Consider the following 18633-nt stretch of genomic DNA (forward strand, 5'->3'; position numbering starts at 1 on the left):
GTCACAAAGGATTATTGAATCTCTTCAGGGAAAATAAAAAAACATCAAAACGTTTCCATCTTTCACTACATTTAAATGTGATTTGGGCTAAAAGTTGGGACTTTAGCACTACACTGCTTTTGCCAAACTTGTCATCAATCTTTCTTCTACCCAATTATTTTTTTTTTAATTTACGCACCATGGTTTTATTGGTGCGTAACGACAAGAGGTTAATTTCTTTTTAGCTCAAAAAGTAGTAACCAAAACTTGTTTTAATATTCATAAACAGATAGCCCACCCCATAAAACATGGGGGTAGAGCTAAAACTTATGTAAATATGTTGAGCGGTTCTTGAGATATGGCCGTTTTTCTATTGCTCCTTATCTATAAAGCCACTTAGTGGCTAAGGTTATTTCACTTATAACTCGAGAACCGCTTGTGTGATTTTCATCACGTTTGCACCAAATGCACATCAACTGGAACAATCTCTTGACGTTGTACTGGTAATGGTGTGGTGTGCTGGTGAAAAGTGCCTTTGTGAAGTAGAGAAACAGGACCCTGACCACCTGGTCCTAACGTAACATGCCCATTAACCAAAATCCCAGATGGCTTCGAAACTGTACACGAGTGTGGTACTGCATTTAACAACTGGCTGAACCAAATTACAGACAGTACTTGAGATGTGCCAACCATAGGACACTGTGTTACTATTTGAGACGATGAGAAACCTTTATGGCTCGTGTGTTGAGACTTGAGAGACATATTGTCTCATTTGAAAGATGTTATACGAGTTATGAGACTATTTTTTTGTTGAAAGAGACGCTATTGCAATGAGTTTACCCTAATTGCTGCATATTGTGACATTTAATAAAAAAATAGGTAAAAAAAACAAAAAAAACAAAAAAAACGAATAAAAAACAAAAAAAACGATAAAAAACAAAAAAAACGAGCTCGTTTTTTTTAAAAACAAAAAAAACCGTTTTTTTACATCTCTAGTACAGACACCTTCTCAACAATTACTGCAGAAACGTAGTAAATAAACAATTCCTGATTTCGCTAATCATCGGCAAACCGTTGCAATTTGTACCCAGCTCAAAAAGTAAAAATAAAACCCGTCTGGTTTGCCGTAGATTCCGTCCAACTGTGGTATTGATTTGCATCCTATCTTTGACACCCATCTCTCTGAACTGTCACGTGCGCTAATTCTGTACTACAAAGCAATTATCCAGGTAACAATATCCGCCACTATAACTTTGATTCAACGTTGCCAGACTTTGAATCAACATCAATGCAAAATCAATGGAATTGTTAGCTGTGTAAGAATATATTTTTGCGGCTTGTAGCCAAATCTGCCTACATCTCAAGCAAACATTTGTTTCCGATCTTCGTACCTTTCAAAACAAACAATTTTCACATCTAAGCACTGTGGTCGCACTTTTGCCAGCTGGATAATTACAGAATAAATAGTTTCTTGGCAGTTGATAAGCCGTCACGGTTGTTAGTGTGAGAGACAGAACGCAAAGTGTGATGCGGGAATATTACTCTCGCCGTATTTTGTCTTGAAAATGATGCGACACAATCTTTGAACTTATTGCAAACAAATGTACGCTGTTTCAAATTGCTCCCCGACCAAATGTGGTCTTTACTTCCCGACTGAACTTGACTTCAAATATAAGGAGCAACGCATTTGAATTAAGAATGTCATTGAGTGTTATTGAACTTATTTAATTATCACAAATTAGATATTATTGCACAGCAGTTTCTCTTTACAATAATGTTATTTCGTGCTTCCCAAATGAATTTGAAGTGAGCAACGCGTTTGAATCAAAACTATTATTGATCAACCTTCGCGCTTGAGTTAAGTATTTTCAAAAGAAAAAAAAATTGTTACATTGACTTTGGCGCCGTTTTGTCTGCGCCGTTTTGCCTCTGCGCCATTTTGTCTCTGCGCCCTTTTTTCTGCGCCTTTTTGTCTCGCGCCGTTTTGTTCGCGCCTTAATGTCGTGGACCGTATGATTCAGTATGAGAACATCCAAAGCAAGGATGGGGAAAATGGAAGAACTTCTCCAAACATACTTTATAATAATAAGAACAGAGCACCTCAATTGTGCAAATGTGGCCTATGATGACACACATTCAACGTTAAAAAACATTTACTAAACGAAAAAGCAACATAAGAATGAACTCAGGTAACCATGCTGACTTTAAAGGCATAAATAAAAAACAGGAAGAAATTATATTGTTTAATTTCTCAGTTAGAAATACCAAGATTTGCAATCCTCTCTTACGGCGGTGATCCATACTTCTTACTATGTAGGGGGACCCTTGTAATTTGTGGCAGGTTGGGGGATCATGGCACGAGCGGCCCGTTCCGCAGTTTGGTAACATTCCGACAGTTCGCATATCCCTTTTGGCCCCTGTCGGCCGGGCGGTCCAGAGGGCCCGTTTGTACCTGGCTGCCCACTAGGCCCGGACAATCCTGGAGGTCCGGCATATCCTACTCCAGACGGTCCTTGTGGACCTAAAATCAATCGAAAATTTATCAAAAAAAAATTAAAGAATCAACAATAATACAACACTTCTGCTTCTTCGTCGTGCGAGCCTCTGGGGCTGAGTGTCTGAAAAAGGATACAACACTTAATCCGACATACAAAATCGATAACACTTGTAAATTAAGAAGAGGTTGCAGAATATAAAACAATGTAGGGCAAGACCTTTAAAAACTTTCTTACAACTTACCTATTCTCCCAGGTTTGCCCCTTGGTCCCACTCTGCCAACCCCTGGAGATCCTCTGTCGCCTTTGTCACCACTTCGCCCAGGTTTTCCAGATTCCCCACGTAAACCTTCAGGCCCGGGTGCTCCTGGGGGACCAATATCCCCTGGTTTTCCATCTTGACCAGGAGCGCCATTGTACCCTCGGGGTCCTGGCTTCCCAGGGGTTCCAGGTACCCCAACAATGGCACTCTGTTGAACAAATAAATCGTTTATTGCAAAAAATGATTTTATTAAAAAATAACCTGCTTTCTGGAAAAGTGAAGCATAGAATGTGATGCAGCTAAAATAATTTAAACCAAGGTGAAAACCGTTTATAAATGTTAACCTCAACCACAAGCGTTACTCTTGATTTTACCATAACAACTCCAACAAATGTAGGCTAGCTTGCGCATGTCTGCCTCAGAAACGTAACTAACATAATTTGCGCTTGTCACTGTGACGTCAAAATACCATATAACGATTGATTTGAACTCTGGCAGGGTTGTCACAACATGATCAAAAACACACAAGGAAAGTTTGATAACGGTCGCGCTTGACTAAATCGAAACAATGAAAAGAAACATGTCAGCTTACTGGTGTCGGGATACTCTCTGTGACGTCATTTCGTATATGCTTGATGATATTGGGCAATCTATCGTCGAGTATTTCATCGACAATCGACTCGATTAATCTCTTTAGTTCTTTTTGATCGATGGATTCCCCATCTTTGCCGTCGCTGCCTGGTTTGCCAGGTTTACCCCGTTTTCCCACTGTCCCATCCGCCCCTGTGGCACCCTTCATTCCATTTAGTCCAGGAATCCCTTGGTATCCCCTGAGGCCACGAGATCCATCTTCTCCTGGTTCTCCAGGGGGTCCAATGGGCCCTTGGAATCCTCTTTCCCCGGCAACCCCCTTTAACCCTGGACGACCTGATTCTCCTTGATCTCCAGGTACTCCTGGGGGTCCAGAAGGACCGCTATCACCCTAAACAATTTTTAAAGCTTGAATATGTATGTTTCAATACAACAACAACATCTGTTTGTTTTACTATTATTATTGCTCGACAATGTAAAAATTCACAACAACCGCTCAACAAACTAAAATATCTACAACAATTAGCCGCTGACGTCTCGTAATTGTGAGGTCAAGTGGGGAATAACGAAATGTCTCGGGAGTGATTTTACGATTACGTTTTATCGCTTTTACTTTTTCCAGACCTTTGTTATATGATGGCAAGTTTTAATAATTTTCATTTTGATGGCCAGAAATAAAACTTAAAGCTGAAAATAAAGGTATGAATCCCAACGGGAGAGGGAGTGGTTATAGGGGTTAGAATTTTAGTTTTGTAAGCCCAGTCAAGATAATAAGACCTAGTAAACAGAAGTAACAGTATTTTGAGGATTGCAATCAGTGTGTGTGATTTGACTGACGGAATAAAAACAACCGTCAGATTACAAACATTCTTCAGTGGTGTGCCATTTCGTGCCTAGGAAATTACATTGTACTTGTGTCAGCTCTTTATCAGAGAAACACATACTCGCGGGTATACTGCGCTAGCTCATGCAGACTTGAGAAAAGCGAATCCTCAGTGATAGACATTACTCTTAGCATCTTTCTCCTCTTTTTACAAATGATGATACGCCACTAATTCAAGCTAACCACCAATCATTACAGAAACTCCTGCTTGACACATCTTAACGACTAATTATGGTTTACTCAACAGCCCATTCATAATTCATTCAGCTGACGTCTTGAGTTTACATTTTTCAAAATAATCAGCAGCCTATTCCATAAAATGCCAATTATTACGCAACAAACCCTTGTCCCTGGTGGGCCTGGTCTTCCAGGATTGCCGTCCTTTCCATCTTTTCCTTTCCCACCCTGCTCTCCTCTTTCACCGGGCTTTCCGTCAGTTCCAGGTAACCCGGGTGTTCCTGTGGCTCCCTAAAATACGAAACTGTGTTTACATTGCATTATGACGTCATATAGCTATGTTTCCACAGCCAATTCTCGACTTTCATTGAGAGGTAGTTTAGTTCCTGTTGTCGAACATCGAAAAACTGTTTTAGAACATTGCTGAAGGGGAACTATCTTTCAGCCTTTTTTCACTGACCTTTGACCCTGGCAGACCATCAGTTCCCCTGGGGCCGCGTTGCCCCCGCAATCCTGGGTAACCATCTTCTCCTTGAATGCCTTGTGGTCCTGGAGTCCCTGGGTTTCCCTAAACATAATTTACTCTTCACAAAAAATAATAACTGAAAGCACGACAATGATTGTATGCTACATCTCAGAAAATAGCAGCGACTTGACACTCATTTAAGAATTCAATCATTTTTTTTTCCAGTCATCAATCATTTTATTGTTCGTCATTAACGCGTCCGGGACGAAAAAGATACTACTAACTACAATAGTCGATATAAACCTACCAGCACGTCAACGAACGGGAAAAGGTGGCAAAACCTTGAAACGTTTAAAACGTGCCTGAATGAAAAATTATGTAGTAGGCTATATGTCTGTAGTTAGCACGGCAAGAAAACCCAATTCTGTATTCAAAGTAAATGTAAGCCAAAGCCCAAGTGCAAATTATCATGCGACATCTCGATTTCGAGTATTTAACCCCCTTCAGTGCAACACTACAATCAGCAGAACTTTGAATATAGAATTTTCAGGCATTGGGCTTCTCTTTAGCACCAGCTTGACTGGGCTTGCAGTAACTGCAGTTCTCTAATACGTCAAACTACCTTCCCATTTTTTTAAAAAAAAATTTACCATTCAAGAATATTTGATAAAAAACAGACTCACATCAATTCCCGAGGTACCCCTTCTTCCTTCTGACCCCGGCAGCCCCTGCAAATGCACAGCAGAAGAGTCTCTGATCACAGAACAATTAAAGAGCTGCATTAAGTAGAGAAATAGACAAAAATGCCAAGCAAGACGATGAAACTATTTCATAGTGAGCACGTCAAACAAACGTCATCACAAACATACAAGTGCTGTTACTACTACAGTACAAAAAGAGTGTTCAATGACAAACAAAGAATCCCAGTAGGCCGAAAGATTGAATTAAAATGAATGTAATTGCTTATTATCTACAATTGTCCTGTATATCGACCCCCCAGGACAGATATGTGGATCTCACAACGCTCGATGAACACACAACCCATTGGCTGCTGTGCCTGGGTGTAACAATGTGATCTGCGGCAGCCTCAAACGCAAGAACAAGAATTGCTAACTGCCAGGAGATTGTTTAGGAAAATAGCAACTTAGTCGCTTTAATTCATTTTTTGCATAAATCATTTTTCATTGAAGACAATTCACTTACGGTTGCTCCCTTATCTCCAGGTGTGCCCTTTGGACCAGGGTTTCCTGGGATGCCTTGGGGACCAGGTTCACCTACCGGCCCAGGGGTGCCATCGCTTCCATCTCTTCCCTGTTAAAAATAGTAACGTCATCGATCAATAGGTGTGTCAATGGTTTTGACGTCACAACGTATTATATTTTCAAAACATATATGCATAGCGGCAAATCATATTGAAGAACTCTCACACCAGAACATTATGCGTACTCAGCGAAACATTTGGCCAAAAGAGCAGGCCTAGTCTGATAGCTGGGCTGGAACAGACTCTCTACCAAACGTCTCATTGTTTTATAAACAGGCTGTCGTTCCGTAAGTGCAGACAAGGATACAACAAAATTGTAAAAGATTGTAATACTGGATTTTATGTTTGGTTTATCGTGGTTTAAGCCTCTGGGGCTGAGGGTCTATCCTTTTACTACCCCAGGTTCACTATGTTCGATTGTGATGTTTGACTCATGAGAATTATTTAAGAAAAATTTTAGCTTATTGATAAACTTAAACAGGTATGGTTAGTCTTGCCGGCTGACTTAACGCTAACGTGAAAAGATATTTATCGCTGTCGGCATTACGTGGCAGTCTAGCCTACACTGTCTTGAAGAAACAACAACTGGGAGCCATAAATACAACTCACCCTTGCCCCAACTGCTCCCTTTTCTCCATCTTGACCATCATCCCCTCGTTCTCCCGAGTTTCCTTTGGCACCAGGCTCGCCACTTGGACCCGGTGATCCTTTAGCCCCCTAATGCATACGTAACAATGCTAATTATTAAATAATATTTTATAACAAAACATATTAGACCAGTTGCAAGTATACTTCGATTGACCAAAGTAGGATCTGAACTAACGATCTTAGTACCAGACGAAAAGCTTCGGACAATTTTAGTTCTACACAGTAAGTACCCACTGGGGCGGCTCGTTTTTGAACTTTTTTTTTAAATTCTTTCGGGGTAGAGGGGAAATGGTGCCAATGAGTGAGAAAACAATCATGACAAAATTTGAGATTCGTAACAAATTGTCTTCAGCCTCCTCATGGGGCCCAAAATTCGAAAAATGGGTCAAAAACGCAATTTTTTTCAAAAATATTTTAGTTTGGGTAGATACAATATTGTTTAGATATATCTAAATAACCTAAAAAGAAAAATTGAAGTTTTTTTTTTTTTTTTTTTTTTTTGATTGAAGTCATTTGAAATATTCCTTCAGCTTCCTTACAGCTTCTGAAAATTTTTATTTTGCTGAAAATTTCGCAGTTTTGTTTGTGGTTACATAACTACATACTTCGTCAGTGACGTAGCCTAAATTCAAATAAAATACGTCACTTTTTCCTACCAAATTAATCCAATTCCATTGAAAAATGACGCAACAACTCAGGGCAGGTCTATAAAGAGAAATGCAATGACATTTTATAGCTGGCAAAATGTCTAACGCAATTATATATCATGTAACCACCCACAAAAATGCGAAATTTTCAACAAAATGGAAATTTTCAGAAGCTGTAAGGAAGCTGAAGGAATAGTTCAAATGACTTCAATTTTTTTTTGGGTAATTGGATATATCTAAACAATATTGTATCTACCCAAACTAAAAATAGTTTTGAAAAAAATTGCGTTTTTGACCCATTTTTCGATTTTTGAGCCCCATGAGAAGGCTGAAGACAATTTTTTACGAATCTCAAATTTTGTCATGAGCGTTTTCTCACTCATTGGCACCATTTCCCCACTACCCCGAGAGAATAAAAAAAAATTCAAAAACGAGCCACCCTAGTACCCAGTCAATAAAATCAGTCGTTTTTACGTCTGCAGACGTCGTATCAATGTAAAAATGACGGATTTTTCTGATTGGGTGGAAAATGATAAGAAAGCAAAGTTGTAGAAATTTAAAAACATAACATTACCTGATCTCCAGGGTAACCAATTGGCCCCCTTGGTCCCAAAAGTCCTCGTAGCCCCTGGAAAATAGTCGTAAAGTTAACCGCCTTTATTTTAAATAATTTTGAAGGGAAGCCCTCAGAAGTTACACCATATTGAACCAGCTTAGAGCAAGGTGAGCAGAATGCATTTCAAAAGTTTCGTTGAATGATAAAAGCAGAACGATAGGAAGAAAAAAAATCAAAATTAATTTTGAAGTATTCTTTTCATCAAAAGTCTAAAACAGTACCTCTTCGCCGGCTTCGCCCTTTCCTCCAGTCGTACCTTTGTTTCCCTTTAATCCTTTTGCCCCATCTTGTCCATTTGTCCCTGGAGGGCCTTGAATACCAATCTCTCCCTGCAAAGTATAAAAGTTCCAGATTTAACCTTCCAAATATGGCCCACTTGCCATACGTGCACTGTAAAACTGTCAGTTTTCAAAAACCGTCACAACATTACAAGCTTAGAATGCAACAAAATTGTTCAAGAAACTTGCACAAGGAAACAGTCAATGGTGAGGTGATGTAAACATGTACAGGAGCCATGAGGTAAGAGTGACGTCACTCACCTTCTCACCGGCGATTCCTTGTCTGCCTGGTGGCCCGGGTCGCCCGTCGCTGCCCTGTGAATTCGCCATAATCATGTCACTGTTGCGTTGTTGTTCTCAATAAGTATGTCATTATGATATCACAACACATCAATTAATCTTACGTCATATTCTATAATTTATTGATTGTAGAAACATAATGCCACAACGTGCCAGTGACTACATTATGTTGTGCATGATGTATTAAGTTTTTGAGTAGATAAACCTTGAGATGCAACATATAGTGTATATCAAAGTAAACAGCAACACAGTGGCATCACCTACCGCGTTTCCATTCTTTCCTGGAGGACCAGGAGGACCAGCGGGACACTCTTCACACTCGTTCTACAAAAAGTTATTGATTATTCCAATGACTCAAAATCTCAAATACAGTACAAGCGATCAATCACAAGCTTAACAGGAACTTGCTTTTAATGTAGGAAAATTGCAAACGCGTTTAGTTTCCAAAACACCCTTTGCTTTTGTGCCTGGCTGAAGCCTTCTAGTCAAACATGTTCACGGTGAGAGACTTATGTACTGTGAGTTGCAATATAAGCCGCCCTTAAAGCAGAACAAAACCACTGAATACAATCACCGTCTTCATTAAAACCCAACATGTTAACTGTTGGGCGACTGGAAGCTATCACGCTTCCTAATTTGACAACAGAACAAGGAGATGGCGAAAAGTGATTGTACGGTTGACGTCATATTACGGTTCATTGCATCACAATTTCTCACAGAACAAAAGTTGCATTTATTTGAAGGACAAAAACGAGTTGCGAAAAAAACGCTATCTTGTAGGAAAGGCTTACCTCTTGTTCGATGGTAATAACTTTGCCCTGAAAGTAAAGCAGCAATCAGTTTTTTAGTTAGAAATTGTGAGTAAATTTAAAAAAAAACGTTTCAAAATACTATAAAAGAAAAAATAACTTGCGTTCTTCTGGTGACTAAAGGCTACTAGGTTACCTCCTGGTGTTAAAGTTAATACCTAGCTTTTATTACCGACGTTTCGTCAGTCAGCACGACTGACTTTATCAAGGGGGCTAAAACAGGTAGCCTAAACACAGCCTGTTCAGCAACGATGGCACAACACAAAAACATACTGACGAAATTAGTAATAAAAGCTAGATATCATCTTTAACATCAGGAGGTGACCTAGTAGCCATAGTCACCAGAAGAACGCAAGTTACTTTAATATCAAATGCCTGATGAACAGTTTCACTCTGTTTAAAAAAAAAAGTATTAAAAGGAATACTTTCGCAACTATGCACACGTCAATATTTCTGTAAGCCAACATCATTGTTGCATAGGCGTAGTTACCGGCTCTCCAGGCGGGCCAGGGATTCCAGGAATTCCATTCTTTCCGGCCAGCCCCTGAGAAAAGAAATATGTAAATCTGGAAATTTAGCAGCGGGGAAAAATAACCTTTGCATGTCAAACATAACCTGGACTCGAACGATATGATTTTTAGAAGACTCCGTTTGGAAACTGTAGTCATTTTAAAATGTAAACCAGAAAGAATTCACCAACCTTCCAACTCACAAATACGTAGAATTGGCTCTAAAAAATGCAGTGACCTACCCTTGGGCCGACGTCTCCTTGCACCCCAGGTGCCCCACGTTGTCCAGGCTCACCCCTTCCATTCAAACCAGGTGGTCCTTGTGGTCCTGAGCTCCCTTGCAGCCCTTCCTCCCCCTAACAATCCGAAACAACCAATTTAATAGCAACATGTTTATTACAAACAATAATAACCAGCTGATGATTAGCATTTTTTGTTAATATACAGCACTGTATCTACATCATAGTGACGCTTCAGGTGAAGTTAAGACTAGTCTGAAGTGGCTAATGTGAAGTCTGACTAAAGCCACTACAGCTTATGCAATGGTAAAAGTTCTGTTGGCATTGCACCTCCTACTCTTAGAATTGGGAATGTTATACAGTATTTTCAGCGGTGGAGCGCAAACAGTTTCATTACAGTCAATTTTTATGATTTTGTTGACGATAAAATGTTTGATTGTGGAAAGCAAAGGTAGCAACAATTCCTGTTTAGAACTTTGGACGAAAGATCAAGAAACGACAAAACTTCAATGTTGTAATAATGTATGTATGTTTAAAAACATTTTAATACAATAATGCAACGAAGCAGGCTCGTCAATCCACTAGTAGGTTTTTACCCGTGGTCCCGGGGGGCCTTGGTTGCCATCTGCTCCGGGAAATCCCCGTGGTCCACTCTGTCCATCGTTGCCTGCTGGCCCGGGTGGTCCAGGGATGCCCTGCAATGACGCAACAATAGTTCAACTGTGAACTAACAAAGTGAAGATGAGCCAAACTTCCAACACTCCTCTACATCTTGTATGAGCTAATAGACAGAGCCAAAGTGACTTCGACTTCAGCCAGGTAGCATCAAGTTCCATATCACCTTTAAATCCTTGCTCGAATGGAAATAGAAAGTTTTTTTTTCAATTGCTAAGTAAATGGAATGAGGAAGTAAATACAACGCTTTATTTTGAAACAATAACAGACAATACAACAAAACCAATACAAAACTATTATTTTTGTTTACGTACTGGCTCTCCTTGAGTTCCTGTAACACCTGGTGTACCCTGGATGCCCGATACTCCTTTTTGACCTTTCCTGCCATCTTTTCCTGGGGTGCCATCTGCTCCATCTGTCCCCTTCTGCCCCTGAATGCCTTGCTCTCCGGAAGGGCCTCGGGATCCCTGAATCAAGATTTGTGAAATCATCAAAAACAGTTAATTCAAACTAATTTTTAGTTCGTTTTCACATCAAGCCAGATTATGGCGAGGCTTTATGTTCTTCTTATGGAGCTTTTAATTTAGTATACAAGAATTCAGATTGGATGAACAAGCAGCAGCTAACATGAAAGTAAAAAATATCGATTTCTCTAAAAGTAACAAAAAAACGGGTAATGACTCAATAGTCTTGAGATCAAAAAATGTGTAAAATAAAATCGATCTCAATAAACGATTTAGCCTGTGTTATCTTTTCAAATTATTATAGCGAATATTGCATCTCTATTCTCTACGCAATGCTGTCAATCAGATGGCCAGTGCCTACTATGTCGGAAATCTCCAAATTTTCTTTATGAGGCAACAAAGTGTGACTCACCTTAGCTCCTTCAGGGCCAACAGGTCCCGTGAATCCGATTCGTCCTCGTTCTCCCTGCAAGAGTCCGACCATGTTATCAATCAAGCAGTGTTAAAACACATGAAACCAGAGTAGCAGAAAAACCATTGCTTTGAAAAAAGAAAGTGATCAATTGTACAAAATTTTAAAGTAAATATCTCAAAAAATTTAAATGCTTGTACTGATGTACTCTACCCAACATACCTGTTCTCCTTTCTTTCCGTCTTCCCCTGATTCCCCGACAACTCCTTGTTCACCCCTTTCTCCAGTTGATCCCTTTTCCCCTTTCTCACCTTCTTCGCCCTTTGTTCCAGGGGCGCCCACAAGTGGCAGTGGTGGTTCTTCGTACTCATGCTGAGGATAAATTGATATACTTTATAATTCCGCAACAAAAGCGTCTGTTGATTGACCCGTAATAATACCTAGTTACTGAATGCTCTCAGAATTCCTATTGGTATAGAATATAGATAAACAATAGCTTTTCTTTGCCTGTGCTACGGTTGAGACCACCTGTCACCATCTTTGGAACAACAGTGGTGCCCTGGGATAAATGTTAGGGCGATGGGGGCGTAGACGATCGTGCAGTTATTTATGTTCCATGAGCTTGAAACGTAATATCATAAACACCATAAGAAAATAATTACAGGTGTGTACTGTGTCGTACACACAACAAACATGGCAAAAATGGTTTGTACAATAAAATAATTGCAAGGTAAAGTGATTTCAAAGTAACCAATGGGACCAAACGCAATCTTGTATACATGTTTGAAGCAAATACCTATTTAGCAGTTATAAGCAGGAACAGAATACAATCTTTAACCATTATCTACAGGGGCAGTATTATGCACTGGTGGCTTTTTCTTAGAAAATATCTTATCATAATTCAATTGAGAAAGTACACCAACCATAACGATGGTCTCTGTGATCCCAGGAGTTCCAGGGTTTCCACTTTCTCCCTGACAAAATATATTTGGTCAAAATTGTTGACAACTGAAAAGGGGCACACTGAAACGTAACAAACCTTTTCTCCTCTTTCCCCTTGCTCCCCTTCAGCACCCTCTTGGCCCGGCTCGCCCTGAAAATACATGTAAATTGAATTGTTAAGAAAAGCATTAACAAACAATGTCTGTTCAGTGTTTATGAGACAATAACAAATAACCCGCGCAGATCCACGTCCTGTCGTGGCTTGATTTTATTAATTTGCAAACACTCGCGCAGTTGATGATAGAAGAGCTTGCAGAAGCACAACGAGTTTTGACACTTATCTATGAGTATGTTTACAGAAACCGACTTTTGAAAAATAAGACTAGATTTAAATTCTGTGATAAATATTTAGTCATAAATACATAAAAAATAGAATCTGCAATTGTTTTAAAGAAGGGTACCGAGAAACATAGAGCAAAAAATGTAGCGAAAGCATTCGGTCTCATAAAGACATTGCTGTACTGGCAACAATAACTAATAATTTTCCACTGTTGATTACATATCTGACGTAACAAACCTACCGGTGGCCCCGCATCTCCGGTGATTCCCCTGGGACCCGGTTCACCCTGGCTTCCTTTAGGTCCAATCCTACCTCTTGGTCCTTCGGGGCCTGGTTCGCCCTAAACCAGAGAAGGCATAAATTTACTAATGTCTTATTATAAACCTGAATGTTGTGGTTACAAGCAAAACTGGGATGATGTGAGGAGTGAAGAAAAAATGTTTCATAACTATTTTCTGTTAGCTTTAAATAATAGTGAAATAACAAAAAAATATACAACATTTTTGTAATAATACCATGGTAATGAGATATGTATATATCGGAATATTTTGTTAATACGCGCTTATTTTGTAAGAACAATTACTGTGCTGTATATGGCGTGACTTCCTCACCTGCAGGCCTTGATCTCCAGTTTTTCCTTTGGGACCAGGGCCGCCATCTTTTCCAGGAAGCCCTTTTTCTCCCCTTTCTCCATCAGCTCCATTCAAGCCGATACTTCCCTAGAACATACATTGCTGTTGAACAAAGAGCTGTATGCCATTATTGCATCACATTCAGTACATCTGTGACGAAAAAGCACCAAAGAACTAAAACTAGGCTATCCAAGCAACGTGCAAAACAAATGAAACGTCCATTTGGTGGCTTCTTCTTTTCTCGTGGTTTCGCTAAACGTCATTGGGCACCGTCGGTGAGCAACTGCCTGGTGTCATCATCAATGGATACTAGGCCCTCCATACCATGGAGAGGTTTGTTCAGCGGGCAATCCTTAACAATGTGGGCTGCCGTCTGCATTTTACTACACTCACAAGTAGCACTTTCTGCCAAGGCCCAACGCAACATGTCTGCAACATATCGTCCAACACCAGTGAGCAAACGGTTACGCCTTGATGAGGCCAAGTCTCGAGAGACCATGAGCGAAGCTGTTTTCAGATGGAGATCTAAACCGATGAAGCATTTTTGTATCCGTCTTTGTGACATATTAGTGAGAGCCATGAAATCGTTACGTTTTACTTACGTCTTTTCCAGGTGGCCCATCTCTTCCCTGGAGGCCTTCTGGTCCTTCTGCACCCTGAAATATGAATACAAACATAAAAAGTGAATAAATAAAGCACAGTTAAAAGAAACAAGCATTATTAAAAATTTAAAACACAGCAGAATACCTTCAAAAGTCAACAAATGAAAAGTTGAAGATGTTGCTTTAAAGTTAAACATCGTATTTTAAAGATGGCCTTACGCTTAGGTTCAAGGGAACGTGATTTTAAAGGCAACCTGGTGTCTGGTTTCAAGGGGACATGGTCTTACAAGCAACCTGGTGTGTGGTTTCAAGGGGACATGGTCTTACAGGCAACCTGGTGTGTGGTTTCATGGGGACATGGTCTTACAGGCAACCTGGTGTGTGGTTTCAAGGGGACATGGTCCTCCAGGCAACCTGGTGGGCCAATTCAATTTTTTCGAGGAGGCAATAACCTCGGAACATTGAGTCACGCATAGATTCAGCTTACCTGCATCCCTTTATCTCCAGGTTTTCCATCATTTCCCGGTGCCCCGTCAGCCCCGTTTTTTCCATCTTTTCCTGGTGGCCCAATCGGTCCCTCATCTCCTTGTCTCCCTTCATTTCCGGTTTTTCCCAGCATTCCTTTATCACCTTTTACCCCCTTTCTGCCCCTTCTTCCAGTAGATCCATCGGTACCATCTCTCCCGGCCTCTCCTGGTTCACCCTGCGTTAGTTCGCATAGCATTGTGATGTCATATTGTGTATGCGTAGCAATTGTGCGTGGCATAGCTACGTTACAGTTTTAAATGTTAAATAGCTTTTTGACAAATTACACAAAACTTCGTCTATGTCATGTCTGTTGCTTTATGGTCCTTGTTATTTTTTTTTCATCCAGAGTTATGCTTGGTGAAAAAAATTTTCATCCAGAGTTTGCTTGGTGAAATATTGAGAAATGTTGCAACTGCCACAGGCCTAAAAGCCTACACTCTAAACAAAACCAGTAATTTACAGGAAAAAGGACACGAGTAGCTTGGCGTACTTTTGAATGTGATCCATCGAGGGTAAACATCAAGGGACTGACGAGAAAGTTTTTTTTTTTTCAAAGTGCAAACATAAATTCCTTACTTACCGGTGGCCCAGATAGGCCTGGCACATTTGACACAGGACCGGGAGGCCCTTCAGGGCCAGGAGGTCCAATTTCACCCTAAAATAAAAGGACAGCTTATTACCATTTATCAGTTTAAAGTGTTTTTAGTAAAGTACCCAAAATCCCTCCAAGGTTGGAAAAGAGTATCCTGGTCTTGAATTGAGTGGAAACCGATGTAACCGATGATGATAGAACTTGGTGAGATAATTGTGATGACGACAGATTTGGTCAGGTAATTATGATGACAACAGAACTTGGTGAGGTAATTATGATACAAACAGAATTTGGGGAGGTAATTATCAAGACAATAGAACTTGGTGAGGTAATAATGATACAAACAGAACTTGGTGAGGCAATTATGAAGACAATAAAACTTGGTGAGGTAATCATGATGACGACAGAACTTGGTGAGGCAATTATGATGACAACGCAAGTTGACGACGTAATTACAGAAGAAATGTTATAAAAAATATAAAAATTAAGTTACTTTCAGTCCAGGCGCTGCCGGTTCACCGTCTTCACCAGGGCGCCCTCTCGGACCAGGGGGGCCTGAGTCTCCCTTCAACCCCTGATCACCCGATAGCCCTCTTTCTCCCTGAAATAAACACATTCCAAGAAATTCATAAAATGTAAAATATTTTTCGACAATCTACAACCGAAGTTCATTGACCCCGCATTTTAAGCTTGGAATTGTTGGGCCCTCTACAGGTGGAATAATGACAATTATAACCAAATTGAAAAAATAAAGAATATGAAAATGCCATTTCCACGAAAAAAATTTTTTGATTTTAATTCGTTTGGTCATAATTCGAAGCAAAATGGAAACGCGCAATGTTCTTCGAAGATTAACCACAACCACCTATCCCTCAAGCAACATGACTGTCCACCGCTCAATGCAGCAGGGAATTGAAAATCTACTTTGCTGTCTATCAGCGTACAAAAGCAATAATTCTGGTGCAATTTTATGTTTAAAATGTGTTAAATGGTCACATAAAGCCCGTTGTCAAGCAACGATCAAGTTTGGAACAACTTATTTTCTTTCAAGGCTTCGGACTTCCACACAAATATACTTTAGGAATCCTGTGCTTTCTTTTTTCGTTCGTACATTTAATAAAGTTTTTAATTTTCTTTTTCTTTTTTTAAAAGATAAACTATACACAATTATTTACAATTACTTCACAAACAAAATTATAATTATAATTTCACAAACAAACTAAACAAATCTATCTGATGCCATTTGAAATCAACAACGATGTGTTGGCTACTGACGAAGCAATACTTGTGTGGCGAACTATGTATTTTTTAATATTTTTATCGCACTACTCCTCCTTTTGGCTCATTAGTAAATTCAAAGGATGATTTTGAACGGAAAGTGCAATTGACGAAGTTTTATTTTAGAACATTAAGCAAAGCTTGGCACGTTGTTAAAAATAAACCAGAACATTTTTCACCTTCTCGCCTTGTTCACCTCTCCCTCCGGATGGTCCCTGGAATGTTAAGATTGATAAGTTAGAGGAATACGATGCAACGACTATAACTGGTCACTTAAAGAGAGTCTCCTCCACTAAGTTACAAAACAACTGAGCCCACACCAACGCGCAGTGTGTACCAATCAATCATAAGGCCTCAAGTTCGATTCTTGACCAGGCGCATTTACTTTTTTTTCTTTTAAAAAAAAACTTGTTTTAGTAATAAATAATTTGCTTGAATAATACATTGGCCTACTAGTTCAACTAATTAATCAGTATCCTTATTTTCTGTCCACCTAAAGTGCAGTTGTACCTTTTCAAGCTTCTCCATAACTGTTTTGTACTTCAATAGTTATGGTTAAATAAATCGCCTTACCGGTGAACCCGTTTGCCCTTTCTGCCCAGGTTTTCCGTTTTTTCCGGCCTCACCCTTTGCTCCGTCAATTCCGTCTTTCCCATCCTCTCCAGCTTCACCCTTGTTTGAACAATAAAAAAATTGGTCATTTTAGTTAGACTTGCACCATGCTGCGACCACGTGGTGATGATGTCGAGCATTATTGGTCAAACTCAACCCATTATAGCCGTATGCGCGGCTTCACTGCAATATGACATCACAGTGGCAGAAGCATTTTAGTTATTTAACCACATCCCTGACTTGAATTCCTAACTTTCTCATCATCCTAGCTTGCTTGATCTTGCGGCAAGTCCGAGCAAGACAGCGACAGGATGATGGTAGCAGCAGTGGCGCCGCCAGACCTTTAACAATGGGGGGCAAAATATTGACAGTGCAAGATAGTAGCGTAGTCAGAAATTTTGAAAGAAGGGGTGTTGACGGCCGGCGGGCGAAGCCCGATGGCGTGTTCGCCGAAAGCGATACTTAGCTGCGGGGGGGTCTGGGGGTCTCCCCCACAAAATTTTGAAAAATTACTTTCAATTTGGTGCATTCTGAGAGCATTTTCAACACAATTGTGGGTATGAATATTCCTGTAAAATGGTGCTGTCAGGTGGCATAGCAAAAGGATAAGATCATGTTTTCTTCGGCATTTTTTGGAAATAAAGCTAAATCTCTATGTTTTCTTGTGGCTAATTCCAGGCTGAGATGTTTGAATGTTTGTGGTAGAAGTAGTTAAAGTTACGTGAATAGAATCACAAAATCGTAATAATAAAAGCAGCAAGAAGAGCAAGATTAAAATAAAAGAGAAAGCTTTTACCCCCCCCCCCCCTTTTCAACTTGAGTTGACTTCAGGTTGAGATCCAAATATTAAAAAAATAATAACAATATGTATTAACATAAAAAAATTAAAAACATGAAGCCCAAAACATTGATGGGGCAGCTGCCCCGCCTGCCCCCCCCCCTCTGCCGGCGCCACTGGGTAGCAGGTCTTGGAGGATAACACATTTGTTCGATCGAATTGAGAAAGCCTCTTCAGAAGCTAATCCTGGAAGTTTAGCACTATTGTAGAGACGTTGAACTAATGACCAAGGCACAGTAACAAATTTGCATTGTCAAGCTTCCCCTGATTAAAGTGCTATTGTATTATTACGTTCACTTGGTCCCGCTAAACGGCGAGCTTTCTATGAAGTGGGTTGGCCAAGCGCACACCAAGAGAGATCACACTTTTCATTGACTAACGACTAAACCCAAAAACATTAATATTGCTAAGCAATAAACATTTACAACCTAAGAAAAGATCCACGATCTTAGAAAACACAAAAAGTCAATTCAGAAACGACGTTTAAGTTTGAGAAAAAAAAAAGCTTCAAATAAGCCTCATAATCACAAGCGAAACTTTAGAACACACAACCTTAGA

At 39.9% G+C, this 18633-nt stretch overlaps 1 protein-coding gene across 1 annotated transcript in view; it reads right to left on the reverse strand.

Annotated features, from left to right (window-relative positions):
- Positions 1-1996: 1996 nt before the first annotated feature.
- LOC145785752 (uncharacterized) overlaps positions 1997-18633 on the reverse strand; it is a 43166-nt gene continuing 26529 nt past the window's right edge. The window contains exons 20-48 of the mRNA XM_082597463.1: positions 17199-17297; positions 16805-16840; positions 15841-15948; positions 15336-15410; positions 14715-14930; positions 14228-14281; positions 13605-13712; positions 13235-13333; positions 12751-12804; positions 12641-12685; positions 11934-12083; positions 11712-11765; positions 11150-11302; positions 10757-10855; positions 10164-10277; positions 9903-9956; positions 9395-9421; positions 8868-8927; positions 8565-8618; positions 8247-8354; positions 7984-8037; positions 6724-6831; positions 6057-6164; positions 5537-5581; positions 4848-4955; positions 4553-4678; positions 3329-3718; positions 2719-2944; positions 1997-2500 (exon numbers count right to left, since the gene is read on the reverse strand). Coding sequence (XP_082453589.1) covers positions 2289-2500; positions 2719-2944; positions 3329-3718; positions 4553-4678; positions 4848-4955; positions 5537-5581; positions 6057-6164; positions 6724-6831; positions 7984-8037; positions 8247-8354; positions 8565-8618; positions 8868-8927; positions 9395-9421; positions 9903-9956; positions 10164-10277; positions 10757-10855; positions 11150-11302; positions 11712-11765; positions 11934-12083; positions 12641-12685; positions 12751-12804; positions 13235-13333; positions 13605-13712; positions 14228-14281; positions 14715-14930; positions 15336-15410; positions 15841-15948; positions 16805-16840; positions 17199-17297 — 3144 coding nt within the window. The 3' untranslated portion in view covers positions 1997-2288. The remainder of the gene's footprint in view (positions 2501-2718; positions 2945-3328; positions 3719-4552; positions 4679-4847; positions 4956-5536; positions 5582-6056; positions 6165-6723; positions 6832-7983; positions 8038-8246; positions 8355-8564; positions 8619-8867; positions 8928-9394; positions 9422-9902; positions 9957-10163; positions 10278-10756; positions 10856-11149; positions 11303-11711; positions 11766-11933; positions 12084-12640; positions 12686-12750; positions 12805-13234; positions 13334-13604; positions 13713-14227; positions 14282-14714; positions 14931-15335; positions 15411-15840; positions 15949-16804; positions 16841-17198; positions 17298-18633) is intronic.

This window comes from Aplidium turbinatum, chromosome 2, assembly GCF_918807975.1.
Source record: "Aplidium turbinatum chromosome 2, kaAplTurb1.1, whole genome shotgun sequence".
Lineage (NCBI taxonomy): Eukaryota > Metazoa > Chordata > Ascidiacea > Aplousobranchia > Polyclinidae > Aplidium > Aplidium turbinatum.